The sequence below is a fragment of the Tachyglossus aculeatus genome, chromosome 5 (genome assembly GCF_015852505.1).
Source record: "Tachyglossus aculeatus isolate mTacAcu1 chromosome 5, mTacAcu1.pri, whole genome shotgun sequence".
NCBI lineage: Eukaryota > Metazoa > Chordata > Mammalia > Monotremata > Tachyglossidae > Tachyglossus > Tachyglossus aculeatus.
This window is the reverse complement of record NC_052070.1, coordinates 36,583,554-36,601,370: the sequence shown is the minus strand read 5'-3', so window position 1 is coordinate 36,601,370 and position 17,817 is coordinate 36,583,554. Positions and strand designations below refer to the sequence as shown.

General features: G+C 48.5%; 1 protein-coding gene across 1 annotated transcript in view; it reads right to left on the bottom strand.

Annotated features, from left to right (window-relative positions):
* WNT4 (Wnt family member 4) overlaps nucleotides 1–17,817 on the bottom strand; it is a 38,259-nt gene that overhangs the window by 18,201 nt on the left and 2,241 nt on the right. The window contains exon 3 of the mRNA XM_038747275.1: nucleotides 13,002–13,237. Within this exon, the coding sequence (XP_038603203.1) occupies nucleotides 13,002–13,237 (236 nt within the window). The remainder of the gene's footprint in view (nucleotides 1–13,001; nucleotides 13,238–17,817) is intronic.

The following is a 17,817-nucleotide window of genomic DNA, read 5'->3' as shown; positions in this document are numbered from 1 at the left end:
TGCTTTACAAGTACCATAATTATGGTTCTTATTATTACAGTACTCTGCACACAGTAAGTGTAATATATGCTACTGATTGATAATAATAATAATGATGGCATTTGTTAAGCGCTTACTATGTGCAAAGCACTGTTCTAAGCGCTGAGCACTGTTCTAATTTGCAAAGTGCTTCTATGTGCCAAGCATTGTACTAAGGACTGGGGTAGATTCAATATAATCAGGTCCCACGCGGGGCTCAAATTCTAAGTAGGAGGGGTATTGATTGAACCCCCATTTTGCCAATGAGGTAGCTGAGGCCAGTGCTTCGCACATAGTAGGAGGCCTTCCCAGACTGAGTCCCCTCCTTCCTCTCCCCCTCCACCCCCTTTCCATCCCCCGCCTTACCTCCTTCCCCTCCCCACAGCACCTGTACATATATGTATATATGTTTGTATGTATTTATTACTCTATTTTATTTGTACAAATTTATTCTATTTATTTTGTTAATATGTTTTGTTCTCTGCCTCCCCCTTCTAGACTGTGAGCCCACTGTTGGGTAGGGACCGTCTCTATATGTTGCCAACTTGTACTTCCCAAGCGCTTAGTACAGTGGTCTGCACACAGTAAGTGCTCAATCAATATGAATGAATGAATAGTAAGCGTTTAACAAATGCCATCATTATTATTATTATTAGAGAAGCTAAGCGACTTGGCCAAGGTCACACATCTTGGGATTAGAGCTGGGATGAGGACGCAGGTTCTCCAACTCCCAGTACTGTGCTCTCTCCACTAAGTCACACTGCTGCTTCTCCTCCCAGGCTGGTCAACCCCAGGCCCACTCTCTGTGCCAGCTGCCAGGCACCCAGAGCACGTTCCCAGCAAATGGGCTGGAAACTCAGGGTTAGACAGGTGCCCACAGGGGCCTGGGCAAAGAGGGTCTCTCGGTCCTGCCTGCTGAACTCTCACCGGTGCCAAGACCCAGGGAGAGAGGGTGGGTCTGCGGCCATAAGCCCTTTCTATGTGCCAAAACACCGTACGACGTGCTGAAGCACTGTATAATAATAATAATAATGATGATGATGGCATTTATTAAGCGCTTACTATGTGCAAAGCACTGTTCTAAGCGCTGGGGAGGTTACAAGGTGATCAGGTTGTCCCATGGGAGGCTCACAGTCTTAATCCCCATTTTACAGATGAGGTAACTGAGGCACAGAGAAGTGAAGTCATCATCATCATTAATTGTATTTATTGAGTGCTTACTGTGTGCAGAGCACTGTACTAAGAGCTTGAGAAGTACAAATTGGCAGCATATTGAGACAGTCCCTACCCAACAGTGGGCTCACAGTCTAAAAGGGGGAGATAAAACCAAACATACTAACAAAATAAAATAAATAGAATAGATGTGTACAAGTAAAATAAATAAATAGATAGAGTAATAAATATGTACAAACATATATACAGGTGCTGTGGGGAAGGGAAGGAGGTAAGATGGGGGGGGATGGAGAGGGGGACGAGGGGGAGAGTGACTTGCCCACAGTCACACAGCTGACAATTGGCGGAGCTGGGATTTGAACCCATGACCTCCGACTCCAAAGCCTGTGCTCTTTTCCACTGAGCCACGCTGCTTCTCTTAAGTGTATCCGACTGAAACCGAATTTCAGATTGAATTTTTCGCTCTGCGAGGTGTGACCGTCTTGACTCGAGCTTTGAGGAATGTTTGCCGCACCGAGCTTGTCACCTCAGGTTCCTACTAGTCCCCCCTGTTCTGTAGCTTAGCCTCCCCATTAAGGTTTATTTTGAGATATACGTGGTTACCATTAGAGGATATTAGCCCTCCAGCAGTCTCGCTAGGGCGAGAAAATGAAAATAGTTTTTGCTCATGGGAATTAACCATCAGATTATACACCAGCTAGAAATCGTATGAAATCAGTCACAGAAAATTTGGCATGGAGGGAAGGAAGGGAAGCTCTAGCTAATGTCATATTATTGTTTGAGGTGCCTAATTTCAGTTACTCCCATGGGACCCTGGCAGTTTACAGATTCAAGGACTGTAGCAGGGATTCCACTTCTAAGGGTTCGTCCCAGCCTTTTACTTATTTATTACTCTATTTATTTTACTTGTACATGTTTATTCTATTTATTTTATTTGGTTTATATGTTTTGTTGTCTGTCTCCCCCTTCTAGACTGTGAGCCCTCTGTTGGGTAGGGACCGTCTCTATTATGTTGCAAACTTGTACTTCCCAAGTGCTTAGTCCAGTGCTCTGCACACAGTAAGCGCTCAATAAATACGATTGAATGAATGAATGAATTCGGGCTAGGGGCAGCAGTGTGGCCCAAACTTTCCGTGGGGCCACCGGCTGCCTGCTCCCACCCGAGTTGCCCGCCACCGAGGCCTTGCTCCCTGCCGCGGGAGCAACCCGCCAACCCCCTCGGAGCGGGGTCCTTGCGGGTGAGAAGGGAAGCCCACTGTGGGGTAGGGACCGTCTCTATATGTTGCCAACTTGTACTTCCCAAGCGCTTAGTACAGTGCTCTGCACACAGTAAGCGCTCAATCAATACGATTGAATGAATGAAAAGCCCGGTGGGCAGGGAGCCCATCACTTCCTTGCTCGTTCATTCATTCAATCATATTGATTGAGCGCTTACTGCGTGCAGAGCCCTGGGCTAAGTAGTTGGAAAGTACAATTCGGCAACATATACAGTCCCTACCCAACAACGGGCTCGCTGCCTAGAAGGGGGAGATGAACAGCAAAACGGAACAAGTAGACAGGTGCGGTGCTGTCCTAAGCGCTCAGTACAGTGCTAAGGAGCTTCAGAAATACCACTATAGAGGAGCAGAGCTGTGGCAGGTGTCTGACAGAGAGACCCAGGAGCCAGCGGGAGGGCGAAGCAGGACCCCCTCGCCACCCTGGATTCCCTTCCGGAGAGGAAAGCGGCATGGTGTCATGGATAGATCATGCAGCTGAGAGTCAGAGGGTCATGGATTTTAACCCCGGCTCCACCAGCTTGCCTGCTGTGTGACTTTGGGCAAGTCACTGAACTTCTCTGAGCTTCAGTTCCCTCATCTGTAAAATGGGGATCGAGGCTGGGAGTCCCACATGGGACGGGGACTGTGTCCAACTTGATTTGCTTGTATCCACCCCGGTGCTTAGTACATGGTAAGCGCTTAACACATGCCGCAGTTGCAGTTATTATTATCAGAGCGGCAGGCCTGGGAGCTAAAGCGGCTTACCTCAGTCCACAACAGAGGCTCGTGGAGAGAGCATGTGCCTGGGAATCAGGGACCTGGGTTCTACTCCTGGCCTTGCCACTTTTATTGGAAAGAGCACGGGCTTGGGAGTCAGAGGTCGTGGGTTCGAGTTCCGGCTCCGCCTCTTGTCAGCTGTGTGACTTTGGGCAAATCACTTAACTTCTCTGTGCCTCAGTTGCCTCACCTGTAAAATGGGGATTAAGACTGTGAGCCCAACGTGGGACAACCTGATGACCTTCTATCTACCCCAGTGCTTATAATAATAATGATGGCATTTATTAAGCGCTTACTATGTGCCGAGCACTGTTCTAAGCGCTGGGGAGGTTACAAGGTGATCAGGTTGTCCCACGGGGGGGCTCACATTAATCCCCATTTTACAGGTGAGGGAACTGAGGCCCAGAGAAGTGAAGTGACTTGCCCAAAGTCACACAGCTGACAATTGGCGGAGCGGGGATTTGAACCCATGACCTCTGACTCCAAAGCCCGTGCTCTTTCCACTGAGCCATGCTGCTTCTCCATTATTATTATTATTTTATTATGGTATGTCAAGCACTGTTCTAAGTGCTGGGGTAGATACATGTGAATAATAATAATAATAAGGCATTTATTAAGCACCTACTATGTGTAAAGCACTGTTCTAAGCACTGGAGAGGTAACAAGGTGATCAAGCTGTCCCACGGGGGGCTCACAGTCTTAATCCCCATTTTACAGATGAGGTAACTGAGGCACAGAGAAGTTAAGTGACTTGCCCAAAGTCACCCAGCTGACAATTGGCGGAGCAGGGATTTGAACTCATGACCTTTGACACCAAAGCGTGAGTCAGGTTGGACGCAGTCCCTGTCCCACACGGGGATCACAGTGTAAGGAGGGAGAACAGGGCCTAAATACCCATTTTACAGACGAGGAAACTGAGGCCTAGAGCAGTGAAGAAGTGACTTACCCAAGATCCACGCAGCAGGCAAGTGGCGGAGCCGGAATGAGAACCCGGGTCCTCTGAATCCCAGATCCGTGTTCTTTCCAATAGACTATGCTGCTCCTCAACTTGCCTGGGGAAGTGATGGAAGGGATTCCTTTGGTGACGGAATTGGGAGTGGGATCCAGGTATCCTGCTTAGTTGCCAATTTATACTTCCCATGCGCTTAGTACCGTGCTGTGCACACAGTAAGTGCTCAATAAATACGATTGATGATGATGATAGACCCACTGAGGACCTGTACCATTTTGAGGACTTTAGGGGTCTTTGGGGTTGGGAGGGGGACGGCGGGATCCTTCCAATCAATCAGTGTATTTATTGAGCACTTCCTGGATGCAGAATACCATACTGAGTTCTTGGGCGAGTGCAACAGAGTAACTAGATCCAGTCCCAGCCCTTAAAGAGCTTAAAATCAACTGGGTGCAATAACTGGTGCATACAGCAAATACCAATAATGTGTGGTATTTGTTAAGCGCTTACTATGTGCCAGGCACTGTACAAAGCGCTGGGGTGGATACAAGCAATTTGGATCGGACACAGTCCCTGTCCCACGTGGGGCTCACAGTCTTAATATACAGTTGGTAAACATGATTCCTGCCCTCAAGGAGTTTGCAATTTACTGTGTGAGGAGCACTAAACTAAGCGTCTGAGAAAGCTCGAGTAGCAGCGTGACTCAGTGGAAAGAGCCTGGGCTTTGGAGTCAGAGGATATGGGTTCAAATCCTGGCTCCGCCAATTGTCAGCCGTGTGACTTTGGGCAAGTCACTTAACTTCTCTGGGCCTCAGTTCCCCCATCTGTAAAATGGGAATTAAGACGGTGAGCCCCCTGTGGGACAATCTGATCACCTTGTAACCTACCCAGCGCTTAGAAGAGTACTTTGCACATAGTAAGTGCTTAATAAATGCCATTATTATTATTAGATTGTATCCCTACTCTCAAGGAGTCGTAGCAATAGCATTTATTAAGTGCTTACTGTGTGCAGAGCACTGTACTAAGCACTGGGAGAGAATACACAAGAGCTGGAAAGCTAGAAGAACGTGGAGGAATCACTGGAGCAGCCCCCCTAAAACTGATACTCCAAGCCTTCTCTCCTGCGCTTAGTACAGTGCTCTGCACACAGTAAGCGCTCAATAAATACGATTGATTGATTGATTGATCCCCCGTCTAACCCCAGTCCCCACCCTCCACCCTAGCTTTCCTGAGCTTCCATGCTCCTCTCCTGCACCGCTCTAGGGGCCCCAGGGGCCAAGTCTTGATACTGTACTTCCCAAGCGCTTAGTACAGTGCTCTGCACACAGTAAGCGCTCAATAAATACGATTGAATGAATGAATGACTGCTGCGGGCAAGCTGACGTGATGTAGAGGGCCAGGATTAGGACAGAATCCCAGGGTCCACCCCTGGTGGGGGTCCAGTCCCGCCCCACCGAGACACTGCCCTGATTTGCTCGCTCTCGTTTCCATAGCACTTATGTACACATCAAGTGCTTAGTACAGTGCTCCGCACACAGCAAGCGCTCAATAAATATCATCAATCGTATTTATTGAGCGCTTACTATATGCAGAGCACTGTACTAAGCGCTTGGGAAGTACAAATTGGCAACATATAGAGACAGTCCCTACCCAACAGTGGGCTCACAGTCTAAAAATATGATTGACTGAATGAAATATCAGCACATAGAACAGTGCTCTGCACATAGTAAGCGCTTAACAAATGCCATCGTTATTTATTTATTTATTTATTTTATTTATATCCATAGTTATATTAATGTCTGTCTCCCCGTCTAGACTCTGAACTCACTGTGGGTAGGGACCGTGTCTATCAAATCTGCTCTATTGTACTCTAACGGGCCTGGGAGCCAGAGGTCATGAGTTCTAATCCCTGCTCCACCACTTACCAGCTGTGTGACTTTGAGCAAGTCACTTAACTTCTCTGGGCCTCAGTTCCCTCATCTGTAAAATGGGGATTAAGATTGTGAGCCCCACGTGGGACAACCTGATCACCTTGTTAGCTCTCCAGCGCTTAGAAGAGTTCCTTGCACATAGTAAGCACTTAACAGATACCATTATCATTATTATTATTATTATTTAGTACAGTTCTCTCTACACAGTAAGCACTCAAAAAATACAATTGATTCATTGAATGACAGCCCCTCTCTGGGCTGGACCTTGCATGCAAAGCTCGTCTCTAGACTGAAAGCTCGTTATAGACAGGGAATGGGTCTGCTGATTCTGTTGTATTGTACTCTAGTGCTTAGCACACTGCTCTTCCCCCTTCTAGACTGTGAGCCTGTTGTTGGGTAGGGACCATCTCTATATGTTGCTGACTTGTACTTCCCAAGGGCTTTGTACCATGCTCAGCACACAGTAAGCGCTCATTTAATACAATGGAATGAAATGATGAATGCCCTGCACATAGTGCTCAGTAAATACCACTGATTGGTTGATTGATTATTCTTATTTTCATTTACAGCATTGGACTGTGGACCAGATGCTGGACTAAGTTCTGAGGAAAATACAAGTCGATAATTGCTTAACGGATGTTCAGTGGCTCAGTCTGGGGCCCTAGCAGCTAGGAGATACCTGTCCTTCAATCCTTGTCCCTCCGCTCGCCCAAACTCATGCCAGGAGGGAAGAAACAGTGAGAACTCAACTCCACTGGTCCGTTACCCTGGCAACACTGCACCAGGCACTGAAGGGCCCCATCATCTCTCTGAGCCCCCTCCTTCCTCTCCCCCTCCTCCCCCCTCCATTCCCCGCACCTTATCTCCTTCCCTTCCCCACAGCACCTGTATGTATGTATATATGTTTGTACGTATTTATTACCCTATTTTACTTGTACATATTTATTCTATCTATTTTATTCCGTTAATATGTTTTGTTCTCCGTCTCCCCCTTCTAGACTGTGAGCCCACTGTTGGGTAGGGACCGTCTCTATATGTTGCCAAATTGTACTTCCCAAGCGCTTAGTACAGTGCTCTGCACACAGTAAGCGCCCAATAAATACAATTGAATGAATGAATGAGTGAATGAATGTGGCTAGTGGTTCCCTGAGTCATGAAAAGCCTGAAGAGATGCTAGCACTTCCTAGGACGCCGCTCTCCACCATAGCTGAGCGAAGCAACTGGTAACTACCGCCTCCCCTCCCTGGACCAAAGTCTCCTCCTCCCAGATCCTCTGGGTGCCACAGGACCCAGATAAAGACCCCGGGCTTTGGAGCCTGAGGTCACAGGTTCAAATCCCAGCTCCGCCAATTGTCAGCTGTGTGACTTTGGTTGTCACTTCACTTCTCTGTGCCTCAGATATCTGTAATATGGGGATTAAGACTGTGACACCCCACCCCCCCACCACCCCGTGGGACAACCTGATCACCTTGTAACTTCTCCAGTGCTTAGAACAGTGCTTTGCACATAGTAAGCGCTTAATAAATGCCATTATTACTAGTATTATTAACTAAACTAATTACAGATAAGAGGAAGAAAGAAAAAGGGGCTAGGATAAGCAATAGTTCTATTGCTTTGCACATAGTAAGCGCTTAATAAATGCAATCATTATTATTATTATAAAGATTTCTGCTGCATCCTCTTTCCATCCCCTCGTCAGCCAGCCAGCCACGCTGCCTCTCTGGGAACTGACTCTCCTCCTCCGTGCCATCAAGGAGACTCTGTCCCATCTCTCCTTCCACCACTCTGGCGGGGAAGAGAAAAACATTCACAACCTGAGGCTCCCACAAAATCCTTGGAAGACTGGTGTCCGCTGGAGTGCTCTCCATGGCCACGGGTGAGCCTTGAATTCTGAGCCATAAGGAGCCCGAAATTCTGCTCCCTAGTCACAGCACCCTGCTCATTTTTGCTTGTATTCTGTCAATTTGTCCTTGTCTTCATGTTGCTTTGGGCATTCAGAAGTAGCATGGCTCGGTGGAAACAGCACAGGCTTTGGAGTCACAGGTCATGGGTTCAAATTCCGGCTTCGCCAACTGTCAGCTGTGTGACTTTGGACAAGTCACTTCACTTCTCTGTGCCTCAGTTACCTCATCTGTAAAATGGGGATTAAAACTGTGGGCCCCCTGTGGGACAACCTGATCACCTTGTAACCTCCCCAGTGCTTAGAACAGTGCTTGGCACATAGTAAGCACTTAACAAATGCCATTATTATTATTAGTTTTTATTGAGTGCTTACTGTGTGCAGAGCACTTGGGAGAATACAATATAACAGACAAATTCCCTGCCCACAACAAGCTTACAGCCTAGAGTGTTTTATTGTTTCATCACTCCTGATGTGTCTGTCTCTAGCCCTACTCCCGATTATATCATATTTATCGAGCACTTACTGTGTGCAGAGCACTGTACTAAGTGCTTGGAAAGTACAATCCGGCAACAAATAGAGACAATCCCTACCCAACGGGCTCACAGTCTAGAAGCCAACTCTGTTACACTACTACCAAGTGCTTAGTACAGTGCTCTGTACACAATAAGTGAGCAGTAAATATGATCGATTGATTGATCCCCTTAAGGGCCAGGGACCAGATCTAATTCCCCCCTATGAATTCTAACAGTGTGGCCTAGTGGGAAGAGCATGGACCTGGGAATCAGAAGACCTGGTTGCTAATCCCGGCTTTACCACTTACCTGCTGTTGTGAACTTGGACAAGTCATTTAACTTCTCCATGCCTCAGTTCGCTCATCTGTACAATGGGGATTCATTACCTGTTCTGCCTCCTACTTAGTCTGAGCCTCATGTGGGAAGTAATTGTCTTTTATCTAACCCAGTGCTTAGTTCACTCCTTGGTACACAGTATACAAATACCACAATGATTATTATTATTTTCCAGCACTTAGAAATGGCTCTGCACCATGGTGAACACTTAAAAAATACCATTACCACTACATTCCAACAACTACAACTACTACTACTAATGATGTTAATAATAATTGTGATATTTCTCAAGTGCTTACTATGTTTGTACCAAGCACTGTACTAAACTCTGGGATGGTTGCAATCTAAGAAGATTAGGCACAGTCCCTGACCTACATGGGGCTCACAATCTCTTCTAGACTGTGAGCCCATTGTTGAGTAGGGACCGTCTCTATATGTTGCCAACTTGTACTTCCCAAGCGCTTAGTATAGAGCTCTGCACACAGTAAGTGCTCAATAAATATGATTGAATGAATGAAGGGGAGGGAAAACAGGTAGCGTATCCCCATTTTTACAGATGAAGCAACTGAATAATAATAATAATGATAATAATGACATTTATTAAGCACTTACTATGTGCAAAGCACTGTTCTAAGTGCTGGGGAGGTTACAAGGTGTCCCTCGGGGGGCTCACAGTCTTAATCCCCATTTTACAGATGAGGTAACTGAGGCCCAGAGAAGTTAAATGACTTGCCCAAAGTCACAAAGCTGACAATTGGTGGAGCTGGGGTTTGAACCCATGACCTCTGACTCCAAAGCCCGGGCTCTTTCCACTGAGCCACGCTGCTTCGCTGGCTGTCCCCTCTCCCCATGCTGGGGGTGGGGCCAGGAAATAATAATTAAAAAATAATTATGCTACTCATTAAGCACTTACTATGTGTCAAGCACTGTTCTAAGCTCTGGGGTAGATACAAGTTAATTTGGACACAGTCCCTGTCCCACCTTGGGCTTCCCAGAGAAGTTAAGTGACGGTTACACTGCAGATATGTGGTGGAGTCAGGATTAGAACCTGGGTCTCCTAACTCCGAGACCCAGGCTTTTTTCCACTGCTGCTTCCCCCCAGTTAGCGGTTCTAACACTTACATAATTTAAAAATGCCCTCCCCAACACTTACGTATCATCAATTTTGCAGTCATTTTTTCTGATTATGTTATTTATAAATATTTTCATAGCTGCCTCTCCCATTAGAGTGTAAGCTCCTGGTGAGCGGGGAATGCATCTCATTCTTCTGTTGTGCTTTTCCAAGGCTCTAGTACATGCCTAACTTGTGTTCAATAAATACCTATAACTGATCCTCCACTAAGCCAATCCAGGAGTTTACAGAAATCAGCAGGGGCTCACCTTCCTCAGTACCACCCTTTCCCCTACTGCCTTGCCAGTCATAGCTTTGGGACTCATGCCCAGCTGCAGGTGGACGTATTGGCACATCCACTGGCATGTAGGAGAGTTTGTACACTGAGATCATGGAGTCGAAAGCTGACAAAGTACCAAGCTCCGCAAGGGCCGCCAGGCATTCTCTCCACCTCTGTGACCTGGCTGTCCCCTCATCCCATGCTAGGAGCGGGGCCAGGAAATAATGGCAATATGTTGCCAACTTGTACTTCCCAAGCGTTTAGTACAGTGCTCTGCCCACAGTAAGCACTCAATAAATACGATTTAATGAATGAATGAATGAATAATAATAATGGCATTTATTAAGCACATACTATGTGCAAAGCACTGTTCTAAGTGCTGACAATAATTACAAAATAATTATGCTACTCGTTAAGCGCTTACTATGTGCCAAGCACTGTTGTAAGCTCTGGGGTTTGTACGTATTTATTACTCTAGCTTGTACATATTTATTCTATTTATTTTTTGTTAATATGTTTTGTTTTGTTGTCTGTCTCTCCCTTGTAGACTGTGAGCCCGCTGTTGGGTAGAGTCCATCTCTATATGTTGCCAACTTGTACTTCCCAAGCGCTTAGTACAGTGCTCTGCACACAGTAAGTGCTCAATAAATACGATTGATTGAATGAATGAATGAGCCCGCTGCTGGGTATGGACCGTCTCTATACATTGCCAATTTGTACTTCCCAAGCGCTTAGTACAGTGTTCTGCACACAGTAAGTGTTCAATAAATACGATTGAATGAATGAATGAATGAGCCCACTGTTGGATAGGGACCGTCTCTATATGTTGCCAACTTGTACTTCCCAAGTGCTTAGTACAGTGCTCTGCACACAGTAAGCGCTCAATAAATGCGATTGAATGAATGAATGGGGGAGATACAAGTTAATTAATTTGGACACAGTCCCTGTCCCATTTTGTACTCTTAATCCGCGTTTTTTACAGAAGAGGTAACTGAGGCACAGTGAAGCAACTGGCCCAAGGTCACACAGTGGACAAGTGGCGGAGCCAGAATTAGAACCCACGACCTTCTAACTTCCAGAACCGGGCTCTATCCACTAAACCATGGTGACTCTCAAAGGTCACCAATGACCTCCTGCTTGCCAAATCCAACGGCTCATACTCTGTCCTAATCCTCCTCGACCTCTCAGCTGCCTTCGACACTGTGGACCACCCCCTTCTCCTCAACACGCTATCCAACCTTGGCTTCACAGACTCCATCCTCTCCTGGTTCTCCTTTTACCTCTCCGGTCGTTCTTTCTAAGTCTCTTTTGCAGGCTCCTCCACCCCCTCCCATCCTCTTACTGTGGGGGTTCCCCAAGGTTCAGTGCTTGGTCCGATTTTGTTCTCGATCTACACGCACTCCCTTGGTGACCTCATTCGCTCCCATGGCTTCAGCTATCATCTCTATGCTGATGACACCCAGATCTAAATCTCTGCCCCTGCTCTCTCCCCCTCTCTCCAGGCTCACATCTCCTCCTGCCTTCAGGACATCTCCATCTGGATGTCTGCCCGCCACCTAAAGCTCAACATGTCCAAGACTGAACTCCTTGTCTTCCCTCCCAAACCTGGCCCTCTCCCTGACTTTCCCATCTCTGTTGATGGCACTATCATCCTTCCCATCTCACAAGCCCGCAACCGTGGTGTCATCCTCGACTCCGCTCTCTCATTCACCCCTCACATCCAAGCTGTCACCAAAACCTGCCAGTCTCAGCTCCGCAACACTGCCAAGATCCGCCCTTTCCTCTCCATCCATACCGCTACCCTGCTCATTCAAGCTCTCATCCTATCCCGTCTGGACTACTGCATCAGCCTTCTCTCTGATCTCCCATCCTCGTGTCTCTCCCCACTTCAATCCATACTTCATGCTGCTGCCCGGATTATCTTTGTCCAGAAACGCTCTGGGCATATTACTCCCCTCCTCAAAAATCTCCAGTGGCTACCAATCAATCTGCGCATCAGGCAGAAACTCCTCACCGTGGGCTTCAAGGCTCTCCACCACCTCACCCCCTCCTACCTCACCTCCCTTCTCTCCTTCTCCAGCCCACCCCGTACCCTCCGCTCCTCTGCCGCTAATCTCCTCACCGGGCCTCGTTCTCGCCTGTCCCTCCATCGACCCCCGTCCCACGTCATTCCCCGGGCCTGGAATGCCCTCCCTCTGCCCATCCGCCAAGCTAGCTCTCTTCCTCCCTTCAAGGCCCTACTGAGAGCTCACCTCCTCCAGGAGGCCTTCCCAGACTGAGCCCCTTCCTTCCTCGCCCCCTCGTCCCCCTCTCCATCCCCCCATCTTACCTCCTTCCCTTCCCCACAGCACCTGTATATATGTATACATGTTTGTACATATTTATTACTCTATTTATTTATTTTACTTGTACATATCTATTCTAGTTATTTTATTTTGTTAGTAAGTTTGGTTTTGTTCTCTGTCTCCCCCTTTTAGACTGTGAGCCCACTGCTGGGTAGGGACTGTCTCTATATGTTGCCAACTTGTACTTCCCAAGCACTTAGGACAGTGCTCTGCACACAGTAAGTGCTCAATAAATACGATTGATGATGATGATGACTTTATCCACTAAACCACGCTGCCTCCCAAGGACGGGATCACCTGCTCGGAGTGCCAGTTTGTGTGCCAGCCGCCAGCCCTGTAACCGTTGAGAGGCGAGGACGTGTGCGAGTGGGCATGAGGCTCTGCACGACGGAGACTCTGTTTCCCCTCACCTTGCGTCACCACCTTGCCGAAGACGGGCAGCGTGTCCAGGGTGGAGCAGTTCCAGCGGCGGTTGCGGAATTGGTACTGGCACTCCTCGATGGCCAGCTGTGCTCCCCGCCGCACGGAATCCATCACCTCCAGGTTCCTCTTGCACATCTGTACTTGCCGCTGGATCAGTCCCTTCAGCTTCTCGCAGGTCTCCTCCTCCGAGATGCTCCCCACCGAGGACAGCTTGGCCAGGTATCTGGGGAGGCACAGACCGAGGGAGCGGTCAGTCGCTGAGGCCCTGCAGGTAGGCCGGCCTCCTCTCCGGCCTCCTCTTCCCAGCGGCCTTCCGGGGAGCGGGAAGTGGGATGGGACAGAGGGAAGGGACAGCACAAATTCACTTGGATCCACCAACCTAGCTCTCTTCCTCCCTTCAAAGCCCTACTGAGAGCTCACCTCCTCCAGGAGGCCTTCTCACACTGAGCCCCCTTTTTCCTCTCCTCCTCCCTCCTCCTTCCCTCCCCCCAGTACTTGTATATATATTTGTACAGATTTATTACTCTCTTACTTGTACATATTTACTATTCTATTTATTTTGTTAATAATGTGTGTATAGCTTTTATTCTATTTGTTCTGATGATTTTGACACCCATCTACATGTTTTGTTTTGTTGTCTGTCTCCCCCTTCTAGACCGTGAGCCCGTTGCTGGGTAGGCACTGTCTCTATATTCATTCATTCATTCAATCGTATTTATTGAGCGCTTACTGTGTGCTGAGCACTGTACTAAGCGCTTGTGTACTAATCAATCAATCAATCAATCATATTTATTGAGCACTTACTGTGTGCAGAGCACTGTACTAAGCGCTTGGGAAGTACAAGTTGGCAACATATAGAGATGGTCCCTACCCAACAGTGGGCTCACAGTCTAGAAGGGGGAGACAAGGAACGAAACAAAACATATTAACAAAATAAAATCAATAGAATAAATATGTACAAATAAAATAGAGTAATAAATACATACAAACATATATACAGGTACTGTGGGGAGGGGAAGGAGGTAAGGCGGGAGGGATGGGGAGGGGGAGTCGAAGGAGGAGGCTCAGTGTAGGAAGGCCTCCTGGAGGAGGTGAGCTCTCAGTAGGGCTCTGAAAGGAGGAAGAGAGCTAGCTTGGCCAGGTGTGGGGAGGGAGTGCATTCCGGGCCAGGGGGAGGATGTGGGCGGGGGGTCGACGGCAGGACAGGCGAGAAGGAGGCACAGGGAGGAGATTAGCAGCAGAGGAGTGGAGAGTGTGGGCTGGGCTGGAGAAGGAGAGAAGGGAGGTGAGGTATGAGGGGGCGAGGTGATGGACAGCCTTGAAGCCAAGGGTGAGTATACGTTACCGACTTGTACTTCCCAAGCGCTTAGTACAGTGCTCTGCACACAGTAAGTGCTCAATAAATACGATTAGATGAATGAATCTGGAACCTGTGCTGGGCCAAAGCTGTTCAGCCTGGGCAGAGCTGGGGCAGGCGCTTCCAGTGCTCCCCATTTGAGGGACTTGGGAGCTTTCAAGCTCAGCTGATCTCTTGGGGAGCAGCTCCAGGGCTTCCACCTAAGACTCAGCTTGGGCTTAGTGGGGAGGTGGAGTCATCACTCCTGGGAACCTGGGGCTAGGGTGGGGCAATAAGGAAGGTTAGTGGGTGGTGGAGAGAAGAGGCCGGCCTCGATGGGATTGCAGGGTGGCGAAAGGTTGCTTGCCCCAGCCCCTGGACTCTCCTGGGACTGAGGCCTCTCCCCTAACTCATTCATTCAATCGTATTTATTGAGTGCTTACTGTGTGCAGAGCACTGTAATAATAATAATGTTGGCATTTGCTAAGCACTTACTATGTATAAAGCACTGTTCTAAGCACTGGGGGGGATACATGGTGATCAGGTTGTCCCATTTGGGGCTCACAGTCCTAATCCCCATTTTACAGATGAGGTAACTGAGGCTCAGAGAAGTTAAGTGACTTGCCCAAGGTCACACAGCAGACATGTGGCAGAGTGGGATTCGAACCCATGACCTCTGACTCCAAAGCCCGTGCTCTTTCCACTGAGCCACGCTGCTTCTCTACACACTGTACAAGTGCTGGCAACAGTTAGAGACAATCCCTACCCAACAGGCTCACAGCTTCTAATTCATTCAATCGTATTTACTGAGTGTTTACTGTGTGCAGAGCACTGTACTAAGCGCTTGGAAAGTACAATTCGGGAACAGATAGAGACCATCCCTACCCGACAATGGCTCACAGCCTCTAATGTAGCTGCAGGGTTGAGATTCTGACTGGAAGGCGGTTGGCTTTGGGACCACCTTCCGGGCCAGCCAGGCAGAGCACTGTACTAAGCGCTTGGAAAGTACAATTCGGCAACAGATAGAGACCATCCCTACCCGACAACGGGCTCACAGCCTCTAATGTAGCTGCAGGGTTGAGATTCTGACTGGAAGGCGGTTGGCTTTGGGACCACCTTCAGGGCCAGCCAGGCAGAGCACTGTACTAAGCGCTTGGAAAGTGTAATTCGGCAACAGATAGAGACCATCCCTACCCGACAACGGGCTCACAGCCTCTAATGTAGCTACAGGGTTGAGATTCTGACTGGAAGGCGGTTGGCTTTGGGACCACCTTCAGGGCCAGCCAGGCAGAGCACTGTACTAAGCGCTTGGAAAGTACAATTCGGCAGCAGATAGAGACCATCCCTACCCGACAAGGGGCTCACAGCCTCTAATGTAGCTGCAGGTTTGAGATTCTGACTGGAAGGCGGTTGGCTTTGGGACCACCTTCAGGGCCAGCCAGGCAGAGCACTGTACTAAGCGCTTGGAAAGTACAATTCGGCAGCAGATAGAGACCATCCCTACCCGACAACGGGCTCACAGCCTCTAATGTAGCTGCAGGGTTGAGATTCTGACTGGAAGGCGGTTGGCTTTGGGACCACCTTCAGGGCCAGCCAGGCAGAGCACTGTACTAAGCGCTTGGAAAGTGTAATTCGGCAACAGATAGAGACCATCCCTACCCGACAACGGGCTCACAGCCTCTAATGTAGCTACAGGGTTGAGATTCTGACTGGAAGGCGATTGGCTTTGGGACCACCTTTTGGGCCAGCCAGGCAGAGCACTGTACTAAGCGCTTGGAAAGTACAATTCGGCAGCAGATAGAGACCATCCCTACCCGACAACGGGCTCACAGCCTCTAATGTAGCTGCAGGGTTGAGATTCTGACTGGAAGGCGGTTGGCTTTGGGACCACCTTCTGGGCTAGGAAAACTGGGGGTCCGGCAACCGGTCGGGGGTTGCTCAGTCTACTCCAGATGAAGCGGGGGTGGGCCAGTAGGGGTCGGCCTTATCCTGAGCCTGCTCTTCCAGGATCCGCTGGCCCGGGATTATCAACCAGGAGAAGGGCAGGAGGGACAGGCCCAGCAGGGAAGACTCGAAACCTATTTCCCTTCACCCATTCCTAGGGACACCAGTGGATTGGGGGGAGAAACTCCCCCCCTGCTCCCTGAGTTAAGGTGTGGTTGGTGGGGGACGATGGGGGAAAGGAGGCACAATAGATTCAGGCCCACTAGCGTGGCTCAGTGGAAAGAGCCTGGGCTTTGGAGTCAGAGGTCATGGGTTCAAATCCCCGCTCCACCAACTGTCAGCTGGGTGACTTTGGGCAATCAATCAATCAATCAATCGTATTTATTGAGCGCTTACTATGTGCAGAGCACTGTACTAAGCGCTTGGGAAGTACAAATTGGCAACACATAGAGACAGTCCCTACCCAACAGTGGGCTCACAGTCTAAAAGGGGGAGACAGAGAACAGAACCAAACGTACCAACAAAATAAAATAGATAGGATAGAAATGTACAAGTAAAATAAATAAATAAATAAATAGAGTAATAAATATGTACAACCATATATACATATATACAGGTGCTGTGGGGAAGGGAAGGAGGTAAGATGGGGGGATGGAGAGGGGGACGAGGGGGAGAGGAAGGAAGGGGCTCAGTGTGGGAAGGCCTCCTGGAGGAGGTGAGCTCTCAGCAGGGCCTTGAAGGGAGAAAGAGAGCCAGCTTGGCGGGCAAGTCACTTCACTTCTCTGGGCCTCAGTTCCCTCACCTGTAAAATGGGGATTAAGACTGTGAGCCCCCCGTGGGACAACCTGATCACCTTGTAACCTTCTCAGCGCTTAGAACAGTGCTTTGCACATAGTGAGTGCTTAATAAATGCCATCATTATTATTATTCCTTTCAGGAAGGTGATGGTTCTCTACCCTTCATGGGATTAGCGGGGCAGACCCGGTCCTGCGGGATCCTGGCTTCCGAAAGCCAAAATCTGCCCCATCTCAGTCCTTCCCACATTCACGGCTCCCCTCCCATCCCACCTCCTCTAGTGATATTTGCACATACTACGTGCCAAGCCCCGGAGTAGGTACCAGACATCCAGCTCAGACGCAGTCTTTGTTCACAGTCCAAGGGGGAGTGGGGAACAGGTGTTGAATCCCCATTTTACAGACGAGGAAACTGAGGACCAGAGAAGTGAAATGACTTGCCCAAGGTCACGTAGCCGGCAAATAGTGGAGCCTGGATTGAAACCCAGTTACCCTGACTCCTGGGCCAGGGCTCTTTCCGCTAGACCAATTTGCTTCTCCAGGTAGTGTATCCTGATTTATGCTCAATGCTCTGACTCATATAACCCCAACAGTCACCTCTAATGCTTGTTTATTTATATCCATCCTTGCAGTTAAGATATGTAACATGTATATGATATGTATAAGTATATGTATACTTACATGTATAAGAGATGTATGTATATGTATATATACACACACATTGAAATA